Source organism: Trichosurus vulpecula, chromosome 2, assembly GCF_011100635.1.
Source record: "Trichosurus vulpecula isolate mTriVul1 chromosome 2, mTriVul1.pri, whole genome shotgun sequence".
Classification (NCBI taxonomy): domain Eukaryota; kingdom Metazoa; phylum Chordata; class Mammalia; order Diprotodontia; family Phalangeridae; genus Trichosurus; species Trichosurus vulpecula.
Genome location: NC_050574.1, coordinates 14,315,158 through 14,332,713, shown reverse-complemented (window position 1 = coordinate 14,332,713; position 17,556 = coordinate 14,315,158). Strand labels below are relative to the sequence as shown.

Genomic DNA, 17,556 nt, shown 5'->3' with positions numbered 1-17,556 from the left:
AGCCTCAGGAGGGCCCAGAATTAGTAGAGGTCCAAGATGAGTGAGAGACTAGGAGAGAATCTCTAAATTCTGGCCGGGCAGTTGAGAACTGGGAGAGAATAGGAGACAGGGAAGGGCCAGGGGGCTGGTTAAGGCAGGTTTTGGGGAGCAAGACCCCCCTCCTTCGGCCATGTAACAGAGATGAGGGGGTGGAGCTGGAATCCTGGAATCCCGGAGGGGAGCAAGGATGCCCAGAGCCCTGGCGCCCGGCTGGGGTCTGGCGTGGGGGTGGGAAAGGGGAGGGAGGGTCTCTTTTTCGGATTCCCATATATACATGAAGTGCCCCGAGACGGTTATGAGCGGAGCCCCCAAGCCCACCTCCCCTCCCTGAGACTCCCTATCGCTCCCGAGACCTTCCCCCGCTCGGACGAGGCAGGACCAGGATGCACCGCTGCGGCTCTCTCTCCCTAGCCTGGGGTGCACTGCCCACCGCCGCCGCAGCCTCTGCCCTGGACCGCCGCCGTTGCTGCTACGCTGCTGCTGCTTCCCTAGCCGCCGCCGCCGCCGCCGCCGCCGCCTAGCGAGCTCGGGGAGGACCCTCCCGGGCGGAGAGGACGCGGTGACGTCACCCGGCGTGAGGCTCAGCAGGGGTCGGGGTGGGCCCCGAGAGCAGTGGCAGGAAGGCTGCCCAGGCTTTCGGGCTGGGGGCGGAGGCGGAGGCGGCCGCCTCACGCTGGCACCGGGGCACCGGAGCCCTCGTCTGGTGTGCTGAGCTTCGCCGCTCAGGTGTGAGCAGGAAGCCCCGAGATCGGTCCCAGGCTTGTCCGGGGGTGCCCAAAGCCTCCCTGACCAGGCTGGCCTGGGCCGGGACTGAAGGTCCAGATGGACTCTCGCACGTCCCTGAGCAGTGTCTAGACCGCGCACTGTAGCCCCACACCTCGAGATCCCAGCACAAAGACGGTGAGTGGCTAGGTCATGCCCACTCCGTACCCTCAGCTCCACCACGGAAGATGCTGCCATCCGACCGGCGCACCCCTCGAGAGCCACGCCTGTCTCGGGACTTGGGTTTGGCCGCCCCAAAAGAAGGGGGTGGCGCGACCAGTCCCAATCCGTGCATGATGTGAGATGCGCCCAACTCACCCCAACTTACACAGCTTCCGAAGATCTGGGACCGAAACCAGAGATGCGATGATGCTTGACACCTCCAGGCCCTTCGAGGAGGAGGCAGTTTTGTTGAGAAACTTTGGCATTCTAGGAGCTCCAGTTAGCGACTGATAGAAAGTTAACCTTTACCAAGTCGTTGAGAGGTTGGACAACTGTCTGGTTACTGAATAGCTCCAGAGAATGGAGGGGACCCTTTCAGCACTAGGCATTTTGGTCACCTTCTTTCCATAGGAGAGCTAGACTTTCTAATGTGCAGCTACCGAAAGACAATGAACATTCACTTACTTCAGTAAAGTCTGAGAAAAAGCGCCCATCCACCAGTTGTACCGACCCCGAAATGGGCACTGAAAGTGATGCTTCTAGTGAAAGAGAGTGTGTGTATTATTACCAAGCTCAAATAGGGAGTTCTTTCCTAGGTAAGTTATGTTGGAATTTAATGAAAGCTGGGCCATTGAATTCAGTTATTTTGAATTCTTCCTCGTCTAGCTTATTCCATTGAACTAATTTTCTTTGTTTTTGACCAATTACAAAATGGTTTCAATGATGGCTACTTTATAATAAAGTTTAGGCTCCAGAAGTGCAATCTCATCTTCATTACTACTGGGTTTTTTTGTTATCTCCCTTAAAATTCTAGACCTTTTGTTCTTCACAATTAATTCTGTCTTTTGTTTAGCTCTGTCAAGTATCCTTGTATTAGCTTCACTGATATAAGACTAAATTTCTAAATTAACTCTTGGTCAAATGTTTATCTTTATTATAGTTGGTATCACCCAACTATGGCCACTAAATTGTTCCCCAGCTAAGATACTGTTAGGTTGTTGTTTTTTTCAGGGATATTTTGTAATTTTATCTATATAGATACTGAGTATATATAGGTGAATTGACTCCCAGATATCTTAGCCATTTTGTAGTTCTAAAATCTCTATGAGTTGTACATTTTCCCTTTTATCTTTCTCTTAGATTCTGAGCGAGGAACATTCTGTACTCTTACTTATTGTAGCACCAACCTTACTGGGCTGTTGTGAAATCCACTGACATAATGTTTCTTCACTAAACTGTGAGCCCCTTGAGAGTAGGGATTGTCTTTGGCCTCTTTTTATATCCCAGCTCCTTAGCCCAGTGCTTGGCTTCTTGTAGGTGCTTGTGGACTAACTGATAATGTGTGTAAAATGCTTGGCAAACCTTCAAATGCTGTACAAATGCTATTACTGGTTTTTTTCCAATTCAGTTAATTTTTATGAATTTATATGCTATACCATTTGGTACATATAAGTTTAATCTAGATGTTAGGGTATTTTGTCTGTAGTTCCTCTAAGTATAATATACTTTCCTTGTTTATTTCTATAGAAATTGTGAAATTTCCTATTTTTCCTTTTTCTGATAGCATAATTGCAACTCCTGCTTTGGAGGATTCTCCTCGAAGCACAGTTAGGTGTCTACCAGCCTCTCATTTTTATTCCATGTATGACTTTGATTTTTAGATGTGTTTTTGCCAAGAAACATTTTTTTTGTTTTGTCATCCACTAATCCATTTCCATTGAACGTTATGAGGGTTCAGTTTTTATTTTCATCCATTTGCCTCTCCAGTATTACTTATTCATTTTGGGGAAGTGTCCAGATAGCCATCCTTAATTACCTGGACTTTGCCAGTGCCCAGGACTAGCTACATTTCCCCACCCCATCCCATTTTTTCAGTTCCTTTTATATCTTATCTTCATCCGTATTTAGAACACAGCCTATCTTTTTGTTTGTTTTTGTATCCCCAATGTTTATTGGTGCCTGGCGCAAAATAAATGCTTGTTGGAAAATTAATGCTTGTTGACTTGTTTCCTTACTTTTTTTTTTCTCTTTTGAGGGGATTCCTCCTCCCTATTTTCAGGAACTGTAATTTGCTCAGATTACTTTTATGCAATGCTGTTCTCCCAGCACTACTGCCCTCCTGCCTTCATTATGATTATTAATCCTTTCTCTAGTTTGAGGTTTTTTAACCTAGATAATTGATTTTCTTTTATTTATTTCGTTATCTGTTTCCTCACTTTTTTCTATTCCTCCTCCTCAATTAAAGAATTAGTTTAAAACCTTCCCCTTCTCTGATCCTAATGCATTTCTTTTCTCAGTCTTTTTATATGGGCCTTTTTCTAAGAATTTTGCTTAATTATCATCTTAATCTCTGCCTTTCCTGTCTATCCTGAACTTTTATTCTCTGATTCCTGGCCTAGATCTTTATCTGTTCCTTTCTTAATCTCATTCTGTTCTTTCTAGGTTAAACCTTCTCAACAAGGAAATATGAGCTCCCTCTTCCAAGGAGTTTCTGTGTTAGTTGTCTTTACAGATCTTGCCTCATCTTCCCTTCCTACTGTTTTGCCATACTCCTGGAAGTCTCAATTTATAAGGGTAGTAATAGTGCCAGAAGTAGTGCAGTGGCAGAAATTACCCTATGTCCTCCATCATGTTATCTTATTCTAACCCTTGCCCTTTCATCATTGATTTGGTTGTTTCTAACGTGTTCATGGAGTGCTTTATTTCAATTTTAATAGCTATACACACTGGTGTTTGTTTATATTTAACTTCTTCTCATAGATTTCACTTCTCCCTTTAACCATTAATGTTGTTTAGTTGTTAACGCAAGCTCTTGGGACTTCACAAGTTTTGTTTTAATCAGGCATTAGTTTATGTCTCTTGATACCTCAGGAACCCAAGTAGACCATCTTGTATATGACAGGAATTGTTTCGTATCAATACTTCTTGGTTTTTAATTTAGTTAGTTCTTGTTTTATGTTAACTACTTTTTAGAATCAAGTTTTGGAAAATATTCTGCCTTTTGTGTGATTGATGGCTAGGGAAGGATTTTAGTGGAATTGGAGGCATAAGGAACATCATTCCTAAGTAACAATGGAGGTGGGATCCTCTAAGGATCTTAGTGCCACAACTGGTTTTTTTTTTTTCACTAGAGCAATATTAGAAATTTTGATTTACTGGCTAATTTTTACTGATACAGATGATGGAGGAACCATAGTCTTTTCCTGGTTTCTTTCTCTTTCTTTTCTCTCTCCCTCCTTTCCTTCTTTCTCTCTCCTCTTTCCTTTTCTCTCCTCTTTTTTCTCTTCTCTTTTCCACTCCCTCTCTCTCACTCCTTTCTCTCTGCTCCTTCCCTCTCTCCTTTCTCCCCTCCCTTCCTTCTCTCTTTCTTTCTCTCCTTCCCTCCCTTCTCTCTCCTTTGCTGTCACCTCTCCTTTTCTCTCTTCTCTCTATTCTTTCTTCCTTCTCTCTCATTTCTCCTTCTCTCTCTTCTCCCCCTCTTTCTGTCATCTCTCCCTCCCTCTCTCTTCTTCCTTTCTTTCTCTCCTCTCTCTTCTCCCTCCACTCTCCCCTCTCTTTGTCTCTTCTGTCTCCCTCCCCCTCCCCAGTTTTTAGTCCAGTTGAGGCCCATTCACTCTAGATTTTTGCACTGAACTTATTTTTCTCTTTGCCTCTAGTCTATCCCCACTCCATACTATCCCCACACAACTGTGAAATTTATTTTCCTAAAGCATAAAGCAGACCATGTTAAGCTCTGAATCTGTAAACTCCACTGGTTTCCTGTTCTCTTCAGGACCAAATGAAAACTTTTCTATTTGATGCTTACACCCTGGCCCCAACCTACCATTCTAGCCATTTTCCCTCTCCATCAACACTATGGTCCTACCAAACTCACCTTGGTCCTGTTGATAATATGTTCAATCTCTGGTCTGCTATACCTCTTGGCTGCCATTTCTCAGAATCCCTCATTTCCTCCAAGGTACAAGAACCACCTTTTATATGAGGCCTTTTCTTATGCCCCCAACTAACTGTGCCTTACCCAAAATCTCTGTATAGCTCTTTTTTATCTAGTTTTTGAGGTCTGTATTATCTCCTCTGGCTACACCTTCAACCCCTTGGAGTCAGGAACTGTTATCCTGTTGTCTTTTTTTAAATTTATTTTATTTTTAATTTATTTCCTACTGTCTTTATAGCCTCAGGACTTAGCATAATGCCTGGCACTTTGGGGATACTTAATAAATGGTTGTTGATAGCTTAAGGTTCTATAAATTCCTTGATAAATATGATTTGAAGATTCGCTGGTTCTAGATTGTGAAGCAGAGACATTCTATATACTTTGGTTATTTGGGAATACTGATTATTAGATGTTACGGTATTGAATTGAAAGGTATCATAATGGCTGTTTCTAGGATTCATGTTTCCCTCTGGAGCTAACTGGTGCTTGTATAGATTTGAACTGGCATTCTTGCAATACAATGAAGTATAATAATTCCTCTTGACTTTGAACTTGAAATATGGGAACTTCACAAGTATGTCACTTGACTGCATTCCTTTAGGTTGAACTCCATAATGCTCCCCCAACAGCCCCATAATCAGGAAACTCATCATTCTGAGATGCACCAGTCTTTCTACTCAGGCTTCATCAGTACTCTCCAGTTTTTTTAGCTTCTTTTTGTGTATTATTTTCCCCCCAAACATCGTAAGCTTCTTGAAGGCAGAGACTGTCTTTGTTTTTCATATTTGCTTCCCCAGTACTTAGCATGGTGCCTGGCATATAGTAGGCACTTAATGTTTATTGATGGGCTGCAGATGACAGTGCCAGGAGAAGATCATGGTGATAGGCGCAGGACTCCCTATTTCCTCAAAGCACAAATTAGTTTTCCTTAAAAGGGTCAGAGCCATCCCTGGGACTTCATTGACCACTACCTCTTTTAAAGCAGCTTCCTAATCACCCTAAGGGCATAAAAATTCCCATCCCATGAAATTTAGGCATGCCCAACTTGGGGCATTTCTGAAGGTAGGGACTCTAGAAAGTGTCATCTCCAGAGAGATGTGTGACAGCAAATGACATCAGTGCCAAGAGAAGACCCCCATGAGTGAGGCCGCTCCAAAAGAAAATGAGTACCTAAGCCTACATCTAAATAAACTGAGGAAAAGGTTTTGATCAATGACAAAATGGATATAAAGGGATGTTCATACCTTAAGGCACTACAGAGAGGTGAGCTATTATTTTCATTACAGGATAATTTTAGAATAGCTATGGGCATAATCTATTTGAACAATCAGATTTAGATTATTGTTAATACTAAAGGTTTTGTTTCTTATTATATTAATGTGACACACTAGGAAAAACCCATTAGAGCTTCTTCTTGCAGAATGCCAATTATTTGAAAAGGATTTTTTTGTGTTAATTTTTCACTGGCTCCTAATATTGTGTATGTAACTAATAATGGTGTGTAACTTTAGGATCATGACAGTTTCATTTGTTTTTCAGTCATGTCTAACTCTTCATGACCTCATTTGGGGTTTTCTTGGCAAAGATATGGAAATGGTCTGCCATTTCCTTCTCCAGCTCATTTTACAGATTAGGAAACTGAGGCAAATAGGGTAAAGTGACTTGCAAAGGGTCACATAGTAAGTTCTGAGGCTAGATTTGAACTCACAAATATAAGTCTTCCTGACTCCAGGCCCAGCACTCTATCCACTGTGCCACCTAGCGGCCCAATCATGAACAGTAACTGTGGCTTTTTTCTGTGAATAGTAGTCATCCCACACTTGGAGCATTCCTATAATACTCCCCAAGGGTTACTTAGGTCTGCTTTCCACCTGTTTGAGAGAGGGGAAGGGTTCTAGAGTGAGACACATCACTTCCTGCCGAATTCCCTTGGTATACTTCCAATTTGAACATGAGGCTGGGGCCAGTACACTGCCAAGCTTGACCAAATTCTCAGAGACAAGTTAAGTGAAACACCCAAGGGTTCTGCTGACCACTCACCAACCTTAACCTTCTCTTCAACTATTTTCATCCAGGAACCTCCGTGTTACTCCACCCAGGCTCCTCTAGTCATTGGTGTCTTCCATCTTCTTCTTTTGTCCTCACTCTTGTGAAACTGAACCATAGCTGTATAAAACAAGCCCTTTTGCCAAAATCAGTTGTGTGCTCCCTCATTCCCATCCCCTTCACCCTACCTTCCCAGATGTGGCACTCCAGACATGCCTACCCCTTCCACTGTGCTTTCTGGAATTCCTGATCCAAAATAAACAGACTTCTTTTCATCTGAAATCTCTTCCTTTCATACTGCTTTCCTTTTTCTAACACTTGCTGAGGCTGGAGTCCTTTTTATTGTTGTTTCTTTCCTACTTCTCACATTAATGGCTACACTTTCACTTATACCCCAATTCTGTGAGGAATTGTGTGGAATTCTCATAACCCATTACCATTTCCCAACTCTCCTTCTACCACTATCATTCAGCAACTCTCCTCTTTTGAGGTTCGCTCTATCCATCTTTCCCTGAGCTGACATATTTTGTTGTTTGCATCCTAAGATGACTGCTTGTGTGTCCTTGGAAGTCCAGACAGATGCCAGTCAGTCTATACCAGACTGGGAAACTGCTTATGTAGCTGGGACCTTTGTAGATAAAGAGACCATCGTATCTTCATAGTCTAGCAGTTCCCAAGGGGAAAGAGTGCTGCTTTTGCCATCTTAATTATTCATGATTTCCCCCTCCTCCACAATTCCCATTTAGGTGGAGATTTCTGTTTCTCTTCCTCTCTTTGTTGCAATTCATAAATATGCAAGCTTCTATTTGAATTGTGAACTCTTTATACTTGCTTAGGGTTCTACATGCATGTACATTTCTTTTGTAATAAATCTCTTTTTCACGTAAGTTTCATGAAGTTGTGATTGCCTGTTGACCTCACCCATTTCAGATCCTATCAACCCTCAAGACCTTCTTTCCTTAATGAGTTTAGTGCCCAGTGACTCTTCTTCCACTCCATTTCAGTTACACACAGCCATGGGCATACCCTTGATTCTTACCCATGTGCTGAGTTGACCAGAATCAATTACAGAATGTGTTCACTTCCTCCACAATCTCTATAAGTCACTTCCTTCCATTCCACATCATCACAACCCTTACAGAAACAAGCAGTGTAGCTAATTTGTACAGGCAATAGAATATCCCCTCCCTCATTGCATGTATATCCAGTTCTAAGTCTTTTTCCTGAGCTACAGTCTCACCTCTCTCACTGCCTTTTGAACATTTCAAACTAGATATCTCAAATCTATTATTTCCAAAAGATATAACCATTATCTTTCCCCCAAAACTCTCCCCACCTTTGTTATTACTTTAGAGAGCACTAACTTCTTCCCAATTACCCATCTCTATCACCTTAGCATCTGTTCACCTCATATCTTTTCATTTCTGCCTTCGTAACATCTTTCCTAAATGTTTCCTCTATATTCACATAGCCACCACCGTGAAACAGCTCATCTTTACCACCCACCTGGATGGTTTTAATCTGTAGCTCATGTTTGTCCCTATATCCATCCTTCCTCTACTCAGTTGTCCAAGTGACATTCCTAAAGTGTAGGACTGATCATAACACACCACAAACACACACACACACACACACACACACACACACACACACACACAATTCCAGTGGCTCCTTATAACCTCCAGGATCATCAAATATAAAAATTTTCTGTTTGCTTCTTAAAATCCTTCAAAACCTACTCATCTCCTACCTTTCCAGACTTCTGGAAATGAGGGACAACATTCCATATATATGGGATAGACAATAGAAAGGCATGGAGATGTGAGATGTAGAATCATTTGTGAGAAACAAAGAGGACGGATTGACTTGACCAAAGTATGAGAATGAAAGTAAAGTCCAACAAGGCTGGAAAGTCAAGTTGTAACTAAGTCTTAAAGGACTTGAAAAGCTAAAGAGGGGGGTTTCTCTTTAATCCAGGAGACAAAGGAAGTCACCAGACTTGGTTTTGCTTAGGTAGCACTTGCCCAGCCCACTGTGTCCCCTTCTCTTCTGCCTCTGCCTCACTTCCAAGGCAGAGACCTGCCTCCCCAATTCCCACTTTGGCTACAAGTGCCCAAGCTTCCTTGCCCCACCCCCACAAGTCTTTTTTCAGCTTCCTAGGTGACCTTGCCTCCCAGACCCTCCCTGTGCTCCCTTTACCCTGGCCTCTGGCTCCTCTGACCACACTTCTTTAATAGCCCTCAAACCCTCCTCTGCCCTCCACCTTCTGCCAGAATCCAGGGTTTCTTTTCCAGCCTGTCCTTTACTTCATACCCTCTCATAATCCTGGGCATTCCCCAGATACTATTCCTGTTCCAGACCCAGTAGTCTGAACTCCCAGGCACAGCCTTGCCATGGCTATTCCCGGACCTCCATCTTCAGCCTTCTCTAGCCTCCTTACCTCCTAGATCCAGAAGTCTGATGCCTTGAGATCCAACTTGTGAGAGAGAAGGGGAAGGGAATACAGTGGAAAGAGGACTGATACTAAAGGATTCTACAAGGTTTGGCTGGTCTCGGCCCATCAGGGACACCAAGCCCCTTCCTGCCTCTGGATTATCAAAAGAGAGTAGAGAGGAGTGGCAGAGGAAGTAAAATGTTGATTCTCCTAAGCCCTTCTAATTTTCCAAGCCTGATCCTAACGTCCTGAATCTTCTTTTAGTTTGAGTTTCTTCCCTACCCTTCTGGCCACCTGGCCCTTTGGTGGTCCTTCTGGGGATGACCAGTCTCTTGCCTGGGAGGGGAAAGGCAAGACTCCTCACCCACCGGGAACCTTCTCTCTCCACAGCTCAACCCACTGAGGATCCAGGTCTAGCCCTAGAGGTGAGCATGGAGCCACAAACAGTGACCCCTGGCAACTGGAAGCCCCCATCCCAGGTGAGTCTCAACAGTTCATACACTTGACAAACATTAGGAAACGTGAACATTTCTATTAACACGGTACATCAAAAGAGGATTGTACATGAAACCATCAAAGAGAAAACAGCCTCTATTACATAGAAATCTGGGTGAATATTTTTAGCCCATTTCTAAGACTAACCTCCATATCCTTACCCTCCCTTTTTTCTTTAAGGCTCTGTCTTTTAGAAACAAATTACAATCAAGCAAAATGACTTCACACATTAGTCTTACCTGGTCATGCACTGACCAGGTGTTTTCCTCTACAGTGTAATTCCTGTGCTCTATAAGTAAGGCAGAATCACAGAATCGCAGTAGCACAAAGGAAATGTGAGATACTCTAACCTAGACACACCACTATCCCAAATATTCAAGTGGACTGTTTGTGCCCAACCTGTGGTAGAGCCTTCCAAGCTCAGCCACAGTTAAACACCCTTGATCCCAATAACATGATGTCATCGGTCCTCTTGGAGTATGAAGGTTGAACGACAACAATGTTATTGTAGGTGTTGTCTTTGTAGTCCTGTTCATGCCACCTTGCCTCACTTCATCTATCCAGGATGATCAGTCCCTTGATCTAGCCATCACTGACCTCCATCTTCAAGAACTTTGTGATTCCTGTAAACACTCCTAATCTTCTCCCACTTTCTTTCTCCTTATGCCTTACTATTCCTAACCCTGCTTTTCATCACCATGAGTGGGCTTCAGTCCTTCCCCTCCTCACCATTTTCCTAGACCATCACCCCTGCTTTGGCTGTACTTGACTCCCTTCCCAGGATTGATCTCTTGCTACACCAGTTATACATTCTCCTCCTCTTTCAGATCTCTTGTTCCCTTTTCTTCCCAGCAGTCAAACTTTATAAAACTCTAACCACGGATTTTCCCAGTCTTGTATCTCCAACTGCTTGCTGGAAATCTTGAACCAGATGTCCTACAGAGCTGTAAAACTTGACATGTCTAAGACTGAACCTATTACTTTCTCTCCAAGTATTCCCCTCATCCTAACTTCCCTATCACTGCCAAGGATGCCACCATCCTCCCAGACACCCAGGCTTGAAACCTAGGAGTCATTCTTGACTCCTTACTTTCTCTTACCACCCACAACCCCCATATCCAATCAGTTGCCAAGTCCTATGCATTCTACCTTAGTTACATTTTTTATATATGTCTCCTTGTTGTAGGTCCTCATTAACTTACACCTGGACTACTGAAATAGCCTTCCCATTGGTTTTCCTGTTTCAAGCCTACCCACTCCAATCCATCCTCCACTCAGCTGATCTTCCAAAGTGCACATCTGACTATTTCATACCACATTTCAACAAACTACTCCTCAACACCACCCATCCCTAGTGCCCTTCCCACCTCCTGTTTGGAAAGGGCTGGGGTGGACACTGGAGCTCATTGCTGATCCTCCACTATTTAAGGAGAGCACCCAGGGAGTTCTTCTTAACATTTCTGACTTAATTGCCTTCCTGGGTTTCGTCATCTCTAAAACCTCATCATTCTGCAAAATTAAATAAACCTTGAAACTCTCCCCACCTCAGATCATTTGCCACCCCAGCTATAGGACTTTAAGTTCCTTAAGACCAAGGACTACCTTTTGCCCTTTTTTTGTAAACAGAACTTAGTACAGTGTCAAACACATAGGAGGCACTCAATAAATGTTGAGTGACTCTAACTTTATTACATCCAAAATTATATGTAAAATATTGTGTATGACTTTGCAATCTCTCCATAACCTACCCCCTTCCTACTTTTCCGGTCTTATTACACTTTACTCATTATAGTCAGACTTCCTCTCAACTGGTTTCTTTCCTTCTGTCCTAAAAAGACTTACTGTCATCTTTCATTAGATTTCTTGATCATTATTTGGTCTGTTTTGAATTTCATGTCTTTGCTAGTGTATGTATATGGGAGCTGGTTAGGCTGCCTCTCTTTGGACAGCTCTTGTCTGGAAGTCCCCACAAGATGAAGTCTTAATCAAATAAGGAATAGAATCAATTACAAAAAATAAAATAGATCATTTTGATTACATGAAATCAAAAAATTTTGCATGGACAGAACTTAAGCTAGGATTAGAAGGGAAGCAATTGACTGGGTAATGAATCTTTGCATCATATCTCTTGGATAAAGGATTGCAAAATAAATAAGCAGTTAACAGAAGTAGATAAGACCAAAAAGCATTCCTTAAAAGTTATATAATCAAATAAGAAAAGCAAACAGCTCTCAAAATTTCAAAGTGTTAGCAAGATTGCTCCAAATGACTATGAAATTCAGGTTCTGATGTCAATCTCTCAGGGCCAGGCTTCACACATCTCCTCCTTTGGAGTCTTAGGGACCCCAAGGGGTCTAAGGTGTAATATCTCTCCTTTCTACCATTGGTTCAAGTCCCCACTAGCTCTGTTCTTCTCATTTATTAGTGTCCAGGCTTTTTTAATAACTTAATATCAATTAACTTTTTCAAAAAGATAGCTCCTTCAAAGATGTTACAAGAACAAAGGCAAAAGCATGATTCCCAACACATCAGGGTCATCCTTTGCTCCATACCACTGTAGTTTCTGGGGAAGTAGGCTCAAAACTTGGCTCAGTTCCTATATAGCATTGATCCTACCAAGTTCATTTCTATATATAGCCCTTTTACTGGGGAAATCTTTGTACTGCACTGGAGTTTTTTGTTTTGTTTTGTTTTATTTATAGAATAAGGTATACCTGCCAAGTCCTCATAAATTCATCATTCCATTCTATTTATAAGATTTCATTATACACATCGCATAGGAGAGTTTGACCAAGAAACAATTTTCACGCTGCTTTCATTCCCTGTCTTGTCTACAAATAAAACACTTTGTCTTTCTGACTCCATTTGGACAAACATTTCGCAGTTTTCAGAAAGACATTTTTCATCTGCCTTCCATTTGCCAATGTAAACTGTTTTTCCTAACATTCCATTTGGCCCTTGAGGTTTAAGATTTCACATGTTGGCTCTAACACTTACTAGGAGTGTGACCTTTGTCACCTTCTTTGAGCTTCATTTTCCAACTTTTAAAGTGCAAACACTAAATGACTTGTAAAGTGTCTTCCTACTCTAAATCCTATTACTTTTGTCATTTCAGGAATCAGTGACATTCAAGGATGTGGCTGTGGATTTCACTCAAGAGGAGTGGTACCTCCTGGACCCTTCTCAGAAGGCTCTCTACAGGGATGTCATGCTGGAAACATCCCAGCACTTGCTTTCCCTGGGTAAAGATACCTTGCACTTTTACCCAAACCCTCTCCCAGAAATTCTGAATTGGCCAATGAAAGGAGCATCTTTGCTCTCTCCCTTCCTAGTGGATAATAGATCCAGTGTTTGAAGTATCACATATTTAATCATTAATAGAGACCAAAGAATCCTAGTCCCTTCCTGTCTAAGAGACAGAGTCCTCATCCTCCCTGTTCTTACATGAAAAGTCCTTGCCTTGTCTAATATTTTTTGTTATTTGTTATTCCTTAAGCACCCCTTCCTAATTCTAAGGATTTTTCAAGTGAAATACGAAATCAGAATTACATTTGCTAAACATGGTCACCCAGGCTTTTTTTGAAGATATACAATGAGAAGAACCCCCTAACTCCTGAGGCATTTTGGGCATGTATCTTATCCTATGTTTGCATCTCACTGCCACTAGTCCTACTCTTGGAGATCTAGCCCATCAAACCTTTCTTTTTTTCTATCTTGATACTTCCACAAAATTCCAGTACAAAATATGAAAGTCACCTCCTTCCCAGAGGAAGATGGACAAAGTACCGATTTTCTGATTCCAAATTCACCTCCACGACACTTCCTTCCTTCTCTCCCATAGCTCCCAACATCAACAGATAGACCATCCCTAAAGGGGATTAGGTACCACCCTCTGACTCTTCCAAGCATGCCCCCTTCTCTTAAGAAGACTGAATTCTCAGGTTCTCCATGTGCTTAACCTTTCCTTATTTACCATGAGTAGGGCTTACAGTTCCCAAATCAGATCTGATTTCCCAGCTGGACCAAGGGGAAGCACCATGGATGTTGGAACAAGAAGAGCAAAGTAAATTCTGTCTAGGTGAGTAAGCGAATCTGGACACTGTTATTTCAGAAAGTCATCACCTGCAAATATTGTGCAGAGCACTCTCCTCAAAGCCCCCAAGATCATTCAAAAGGGACAGAGGATGTCTACTCTGATCTCTTTCTTCATTAACAAATGTCACTTTCCTGATCTTTCTTCTTTCATATTTACATGCATTCTTGAAGAAAGAGGGGTCCACAGTATAACAGAGAGGTTTCTCTTTTTCCATACTTGGTGGTCTCTGCTTGCTTCCCCTGATTGTTCATTGATTGGACAAATAATATATCCCAGTCAAGGTCGAAGAGGAATGGCAAGAGATAAGGGAGGAGACTGAAATGACACTAAATCTAAATCAGCCTTCTTTCTGTTCTTAGAAGTAAGAGGCTCTCTTTCTATGATTTATTTCCTTCAGATGGGGAAACCACACCTCAGACCAAGGAGGCTTCCTGTGACTTTAATTTGAAAGAATCCTGGCATTGTGATATCAAGTTAGAGAATAGGCAACATAAATGGGGGAGTCACTCCAGACAATTAAAAATGATCTTCAGGAAAACCCCAGGTGAAGAGAGAGATGATGAATATAATAAATTTAAGAGGAATTTTACTCAAGGGTCAACCCTTTCTGCCCAACCAAGAGTCCCCATAGGAAAGATTCACCATGAATATGACAAAAGTCAAAGGAGCTTTGGACAATATTCAGACCTAATTCAGTGTAAGAAATTCACCTCAGGGAATGGACGTTCCAAATATCATGAATATGGGGGCTGCTTTAAAGAGAAGAGAGAATTCATTCAGTGTCAGGAGAAGCATGTGGGAGTGAAAGATTTTCAAGGTAATCACTATGAGACAGCTTTCAGTTTGATCCCTGACTTTATTAGTCAACAGAAAAGTCCTCCTAGAGAAATGCCTTCTAAATGTAATGAAGATGATACGGGCTTCATCCATCACTTGTCTCTTAGTTTACGTCAGAAAGGTCATATTAGAGGGAAATTGCATGAATGTAATCAGCGTGGGAATACCTATTTTCAAAGGGCAGATCTTGTAAAAACTCAGAAAACTCACAGACCGGAAAAACCTTGTAGATGCAATAAATTTGGGAAGGCCTTCCCCCAGGGATTACCCTATATTTCACCTCAGAGGATTCATTCTGGAGAGAAACCTTACAAATGTAATCATTGCGCAAAGGTTTTCAGAAAGCCCTCCCAACTTGCAGTACATCAGAGGATTCACACTGGAGAGAAGCCCTATAAATGTAATGAATGTGGGAAGGACTTCAGATGGAGGGCAAACTTTATTATACATGAGAGGATTCACACTGGAAAGAAACCTTACATATGTAATCAATGTGGAAACGTTTTTCAAAAGCCCTGCAACCTTGCTGAACATCTGAAAATTCATACTGGAGAGAAGCCATATAAATGTAATGAATGTGGGAAAGCCTTCATTCAAAGAGCAAAGCTTATTGTACATGAGAGGGTTCATACTAGAGAGAAACCTTACAAATGCACTCATTGTGGAAAGGCTTTCAGACAGTCCTCCCATCTTGCTGTGCATCAGATGATTCATACTGGAGAAAAGCCTTATACATGCAATGAATGTGGAAAGGCCTTCAGACAGAGCTCATCCCTTATGGCACATCACAGAATTCATTCTGGAGAGAAGCCCTATACATGTAATGAATGTGGAAAGGCCTTCAGACAGAGATCATCCCTTATGGCACATCATAGGATTCATTCTGGAGAGAAGCCCTTTAAATGTAATGAATGTGAAAAGGCCTTCAGCCAGAAGTCATCCCTTATGGCACATTACAGGATTCATTCTGGAGAGAATCCGTATACATGTAATGAATGTGGGAAATCCTTCAGCTGGAGTGCAAATCTTGTTGCACACCAGAGGATTCACACCGGAGAGAAGCCCTATAAATGTCATGAATGTGGGAAGACCTTTACTCGGAAGTCTTTTCTCACTGTACATGAGAGAATTCATAATGGACTGAAACCTTGTGAGTCTATGTGAAGTGGAAATACTTTTAACTGGAGAGAAGACCTTAAAAGATACCAGAAAATTGATATTGTTCATGAAGTTATAAGATGTAATGAATTAAATTAAAATCTCATGTTTGTCATTTTTTGCTATACAATAATATTCTAGTATATTCATAGACCATAACTCTTCAGCCATTCCCCAATTGATTGACAACCTTTTTATCTGAAGTTCTAGCTACAACAAAAATTGCTGCTGTTAATATTTTAATGTATAGTGGACCTTTTAATCTTAGACTGTGAACTAAAAACTATGAATATTTTAATTATTTTTCCTGGACAATTTCTTGGGACTTTAAAAAAATAAAATGTGATTTTTTTTGTAATTATGTGCTTGACAAAATACCAGCAAATGAGAATTTTCATTTTAAAAAAGGGATTATACATGGAAACACAAATTCCTATTACATACAACTTTTTGCAGTTTTTTAAAGAAATATATTATTTTATCTTTTGTAATGGCCTCTGTCCCTTATTTGGTTAAGAATGCATCTCTTCCCCATAGCTGTGAAAACTATATGATCTCTTTCTCTAGTTTTTAATGCTATGATGTTAACACTAAGGAGTATGTATCCACTGAGAATTTATTATTGAATTTGGTATAATAATTTGACCTCTGCCTTCTTTCTAGTTTTCTCAGCAGTATTTAATGAAATAGATAGTAATTTATGTTTTCAGGATTATTTAACACTGGGTTCTGTTTATTTCTGATTCTTCCATGTCTAGGCTATTCCATTGATCTACTTCTCTGTGTTTTTTAAATCAACACCAAAACATTTAGAAGATTGATGATTTATGGTATAATTTGAGGTCTGGATATGTTATTTCCCTCTTCATCCCTACCTTTTTTTCCACTGTCTTCCTTCATATTTTAGATCCTTCGTTTCTGCAAAAGAATTTTATTTTGCCATGTCCTTTAACGTATCTCTTTGATAGTTTAATTGGTGTAAGATTAAATCTATAAATTAACCTTGTTAATATTGTTGTTTTTATCATATTAGCATGGCCTAGCCATTAGCAATGAATATTTCTCCATCTATTAAATTTATTTTTTCATTGCTGTTCAGAAATGGAAGGTCCATGGGTGGGATATATTGCATATATTTTCAGATTTTTTTAATCTGTTTGTCAGTTTTCCTAATTTCCCACTTTTTTCTTTTTATTTTTTAAAAATATTTGTTATGTCAGTTGACTCTTGGAGAAGGGGGAGGAATAAAAGGGAAGATTATGGTGTGAAAAAGCAATAAAAATTTATTTTTAAAAATATAAAAATGTATATAAAATATTTCTCTAAGGTGGTTCTTTGTTTCTGTTTTATCCTGAACCTTCTGTTCTGTTTTGAACTTTTTAAAAGAAACTTCATGGATATTCATTTGTTTAAAAAGTTTCATCATCGTCAAATCCTTCCTCCAGCACACAGAATGCTGCAAGCCCAGATTCTTTTGACCTGCTTTACTAAGGAAAGCAACGTTAAAGGGTTTACAATCTTACTTTAATCCAGCATACAAATATCACTCACTCGGCTCAGGGGAAAGCCAGCACCCTGAGCTTTAGAGCAAAC

The 17,556-nt window shown here is 41.1% G+C and overlaps 1 protein-coding gene across 1 annotated transcript; it reads left to right on the top strand.

The window, feature by feature from the left end:
• Positions 1 to 591: 591 nt before the first annotated feature.
• LOC118839778 (zinc finger protein 879-like) lies at positions 592 to 17,283 on the top strand. The gene is made up of 5 exons (XM_036747297.1): positions 592 to 1,559; positions 9,768 to 9,856; positions 12,988 to 13,114; positions 13,855 to 13,950; positions 14,366 to 17,283. The coding sequence occupies exons 1-5, from the start codon at positions 1,481 to 1,483 to the stop codon at positions 15,967 to 15,969; spliced, it is 1,995 nt and encodes a 664-aa protein (XP_036603192.1). The 5' UTR covers positions 592 to 1,480; the 3' UTR covers positions 15,970 to 17,283.
• Positions 17,284 to 17,556: the final 273 nt, after the last annotated feature.

Bases quoted from the DNA above. Each gene is read 5' to 3' on its own strand.
- LOC118839778 (XM_036747297.1), top strand. From the start codon at position 1,481: ATGGGCACTGAAAGTGATGCTTCTAGTGAAAGAGAGTGTGTGTATTAT. The intron at 13,115-13,854 runs GTAAAGATACCT...TACCATGAGTAG, and splicing joins CCAGCACTTGCTTTCCCTGG to GGCTTACAGTTCCCAAATCA. The intron at 13,951-14,365 runs GTGAGTAAGCGA...TATTTCCTTCAG, and splicing joins GCAAAGTAAATTCTGTCTAG to ATGGGGAAACCACACCTCAG.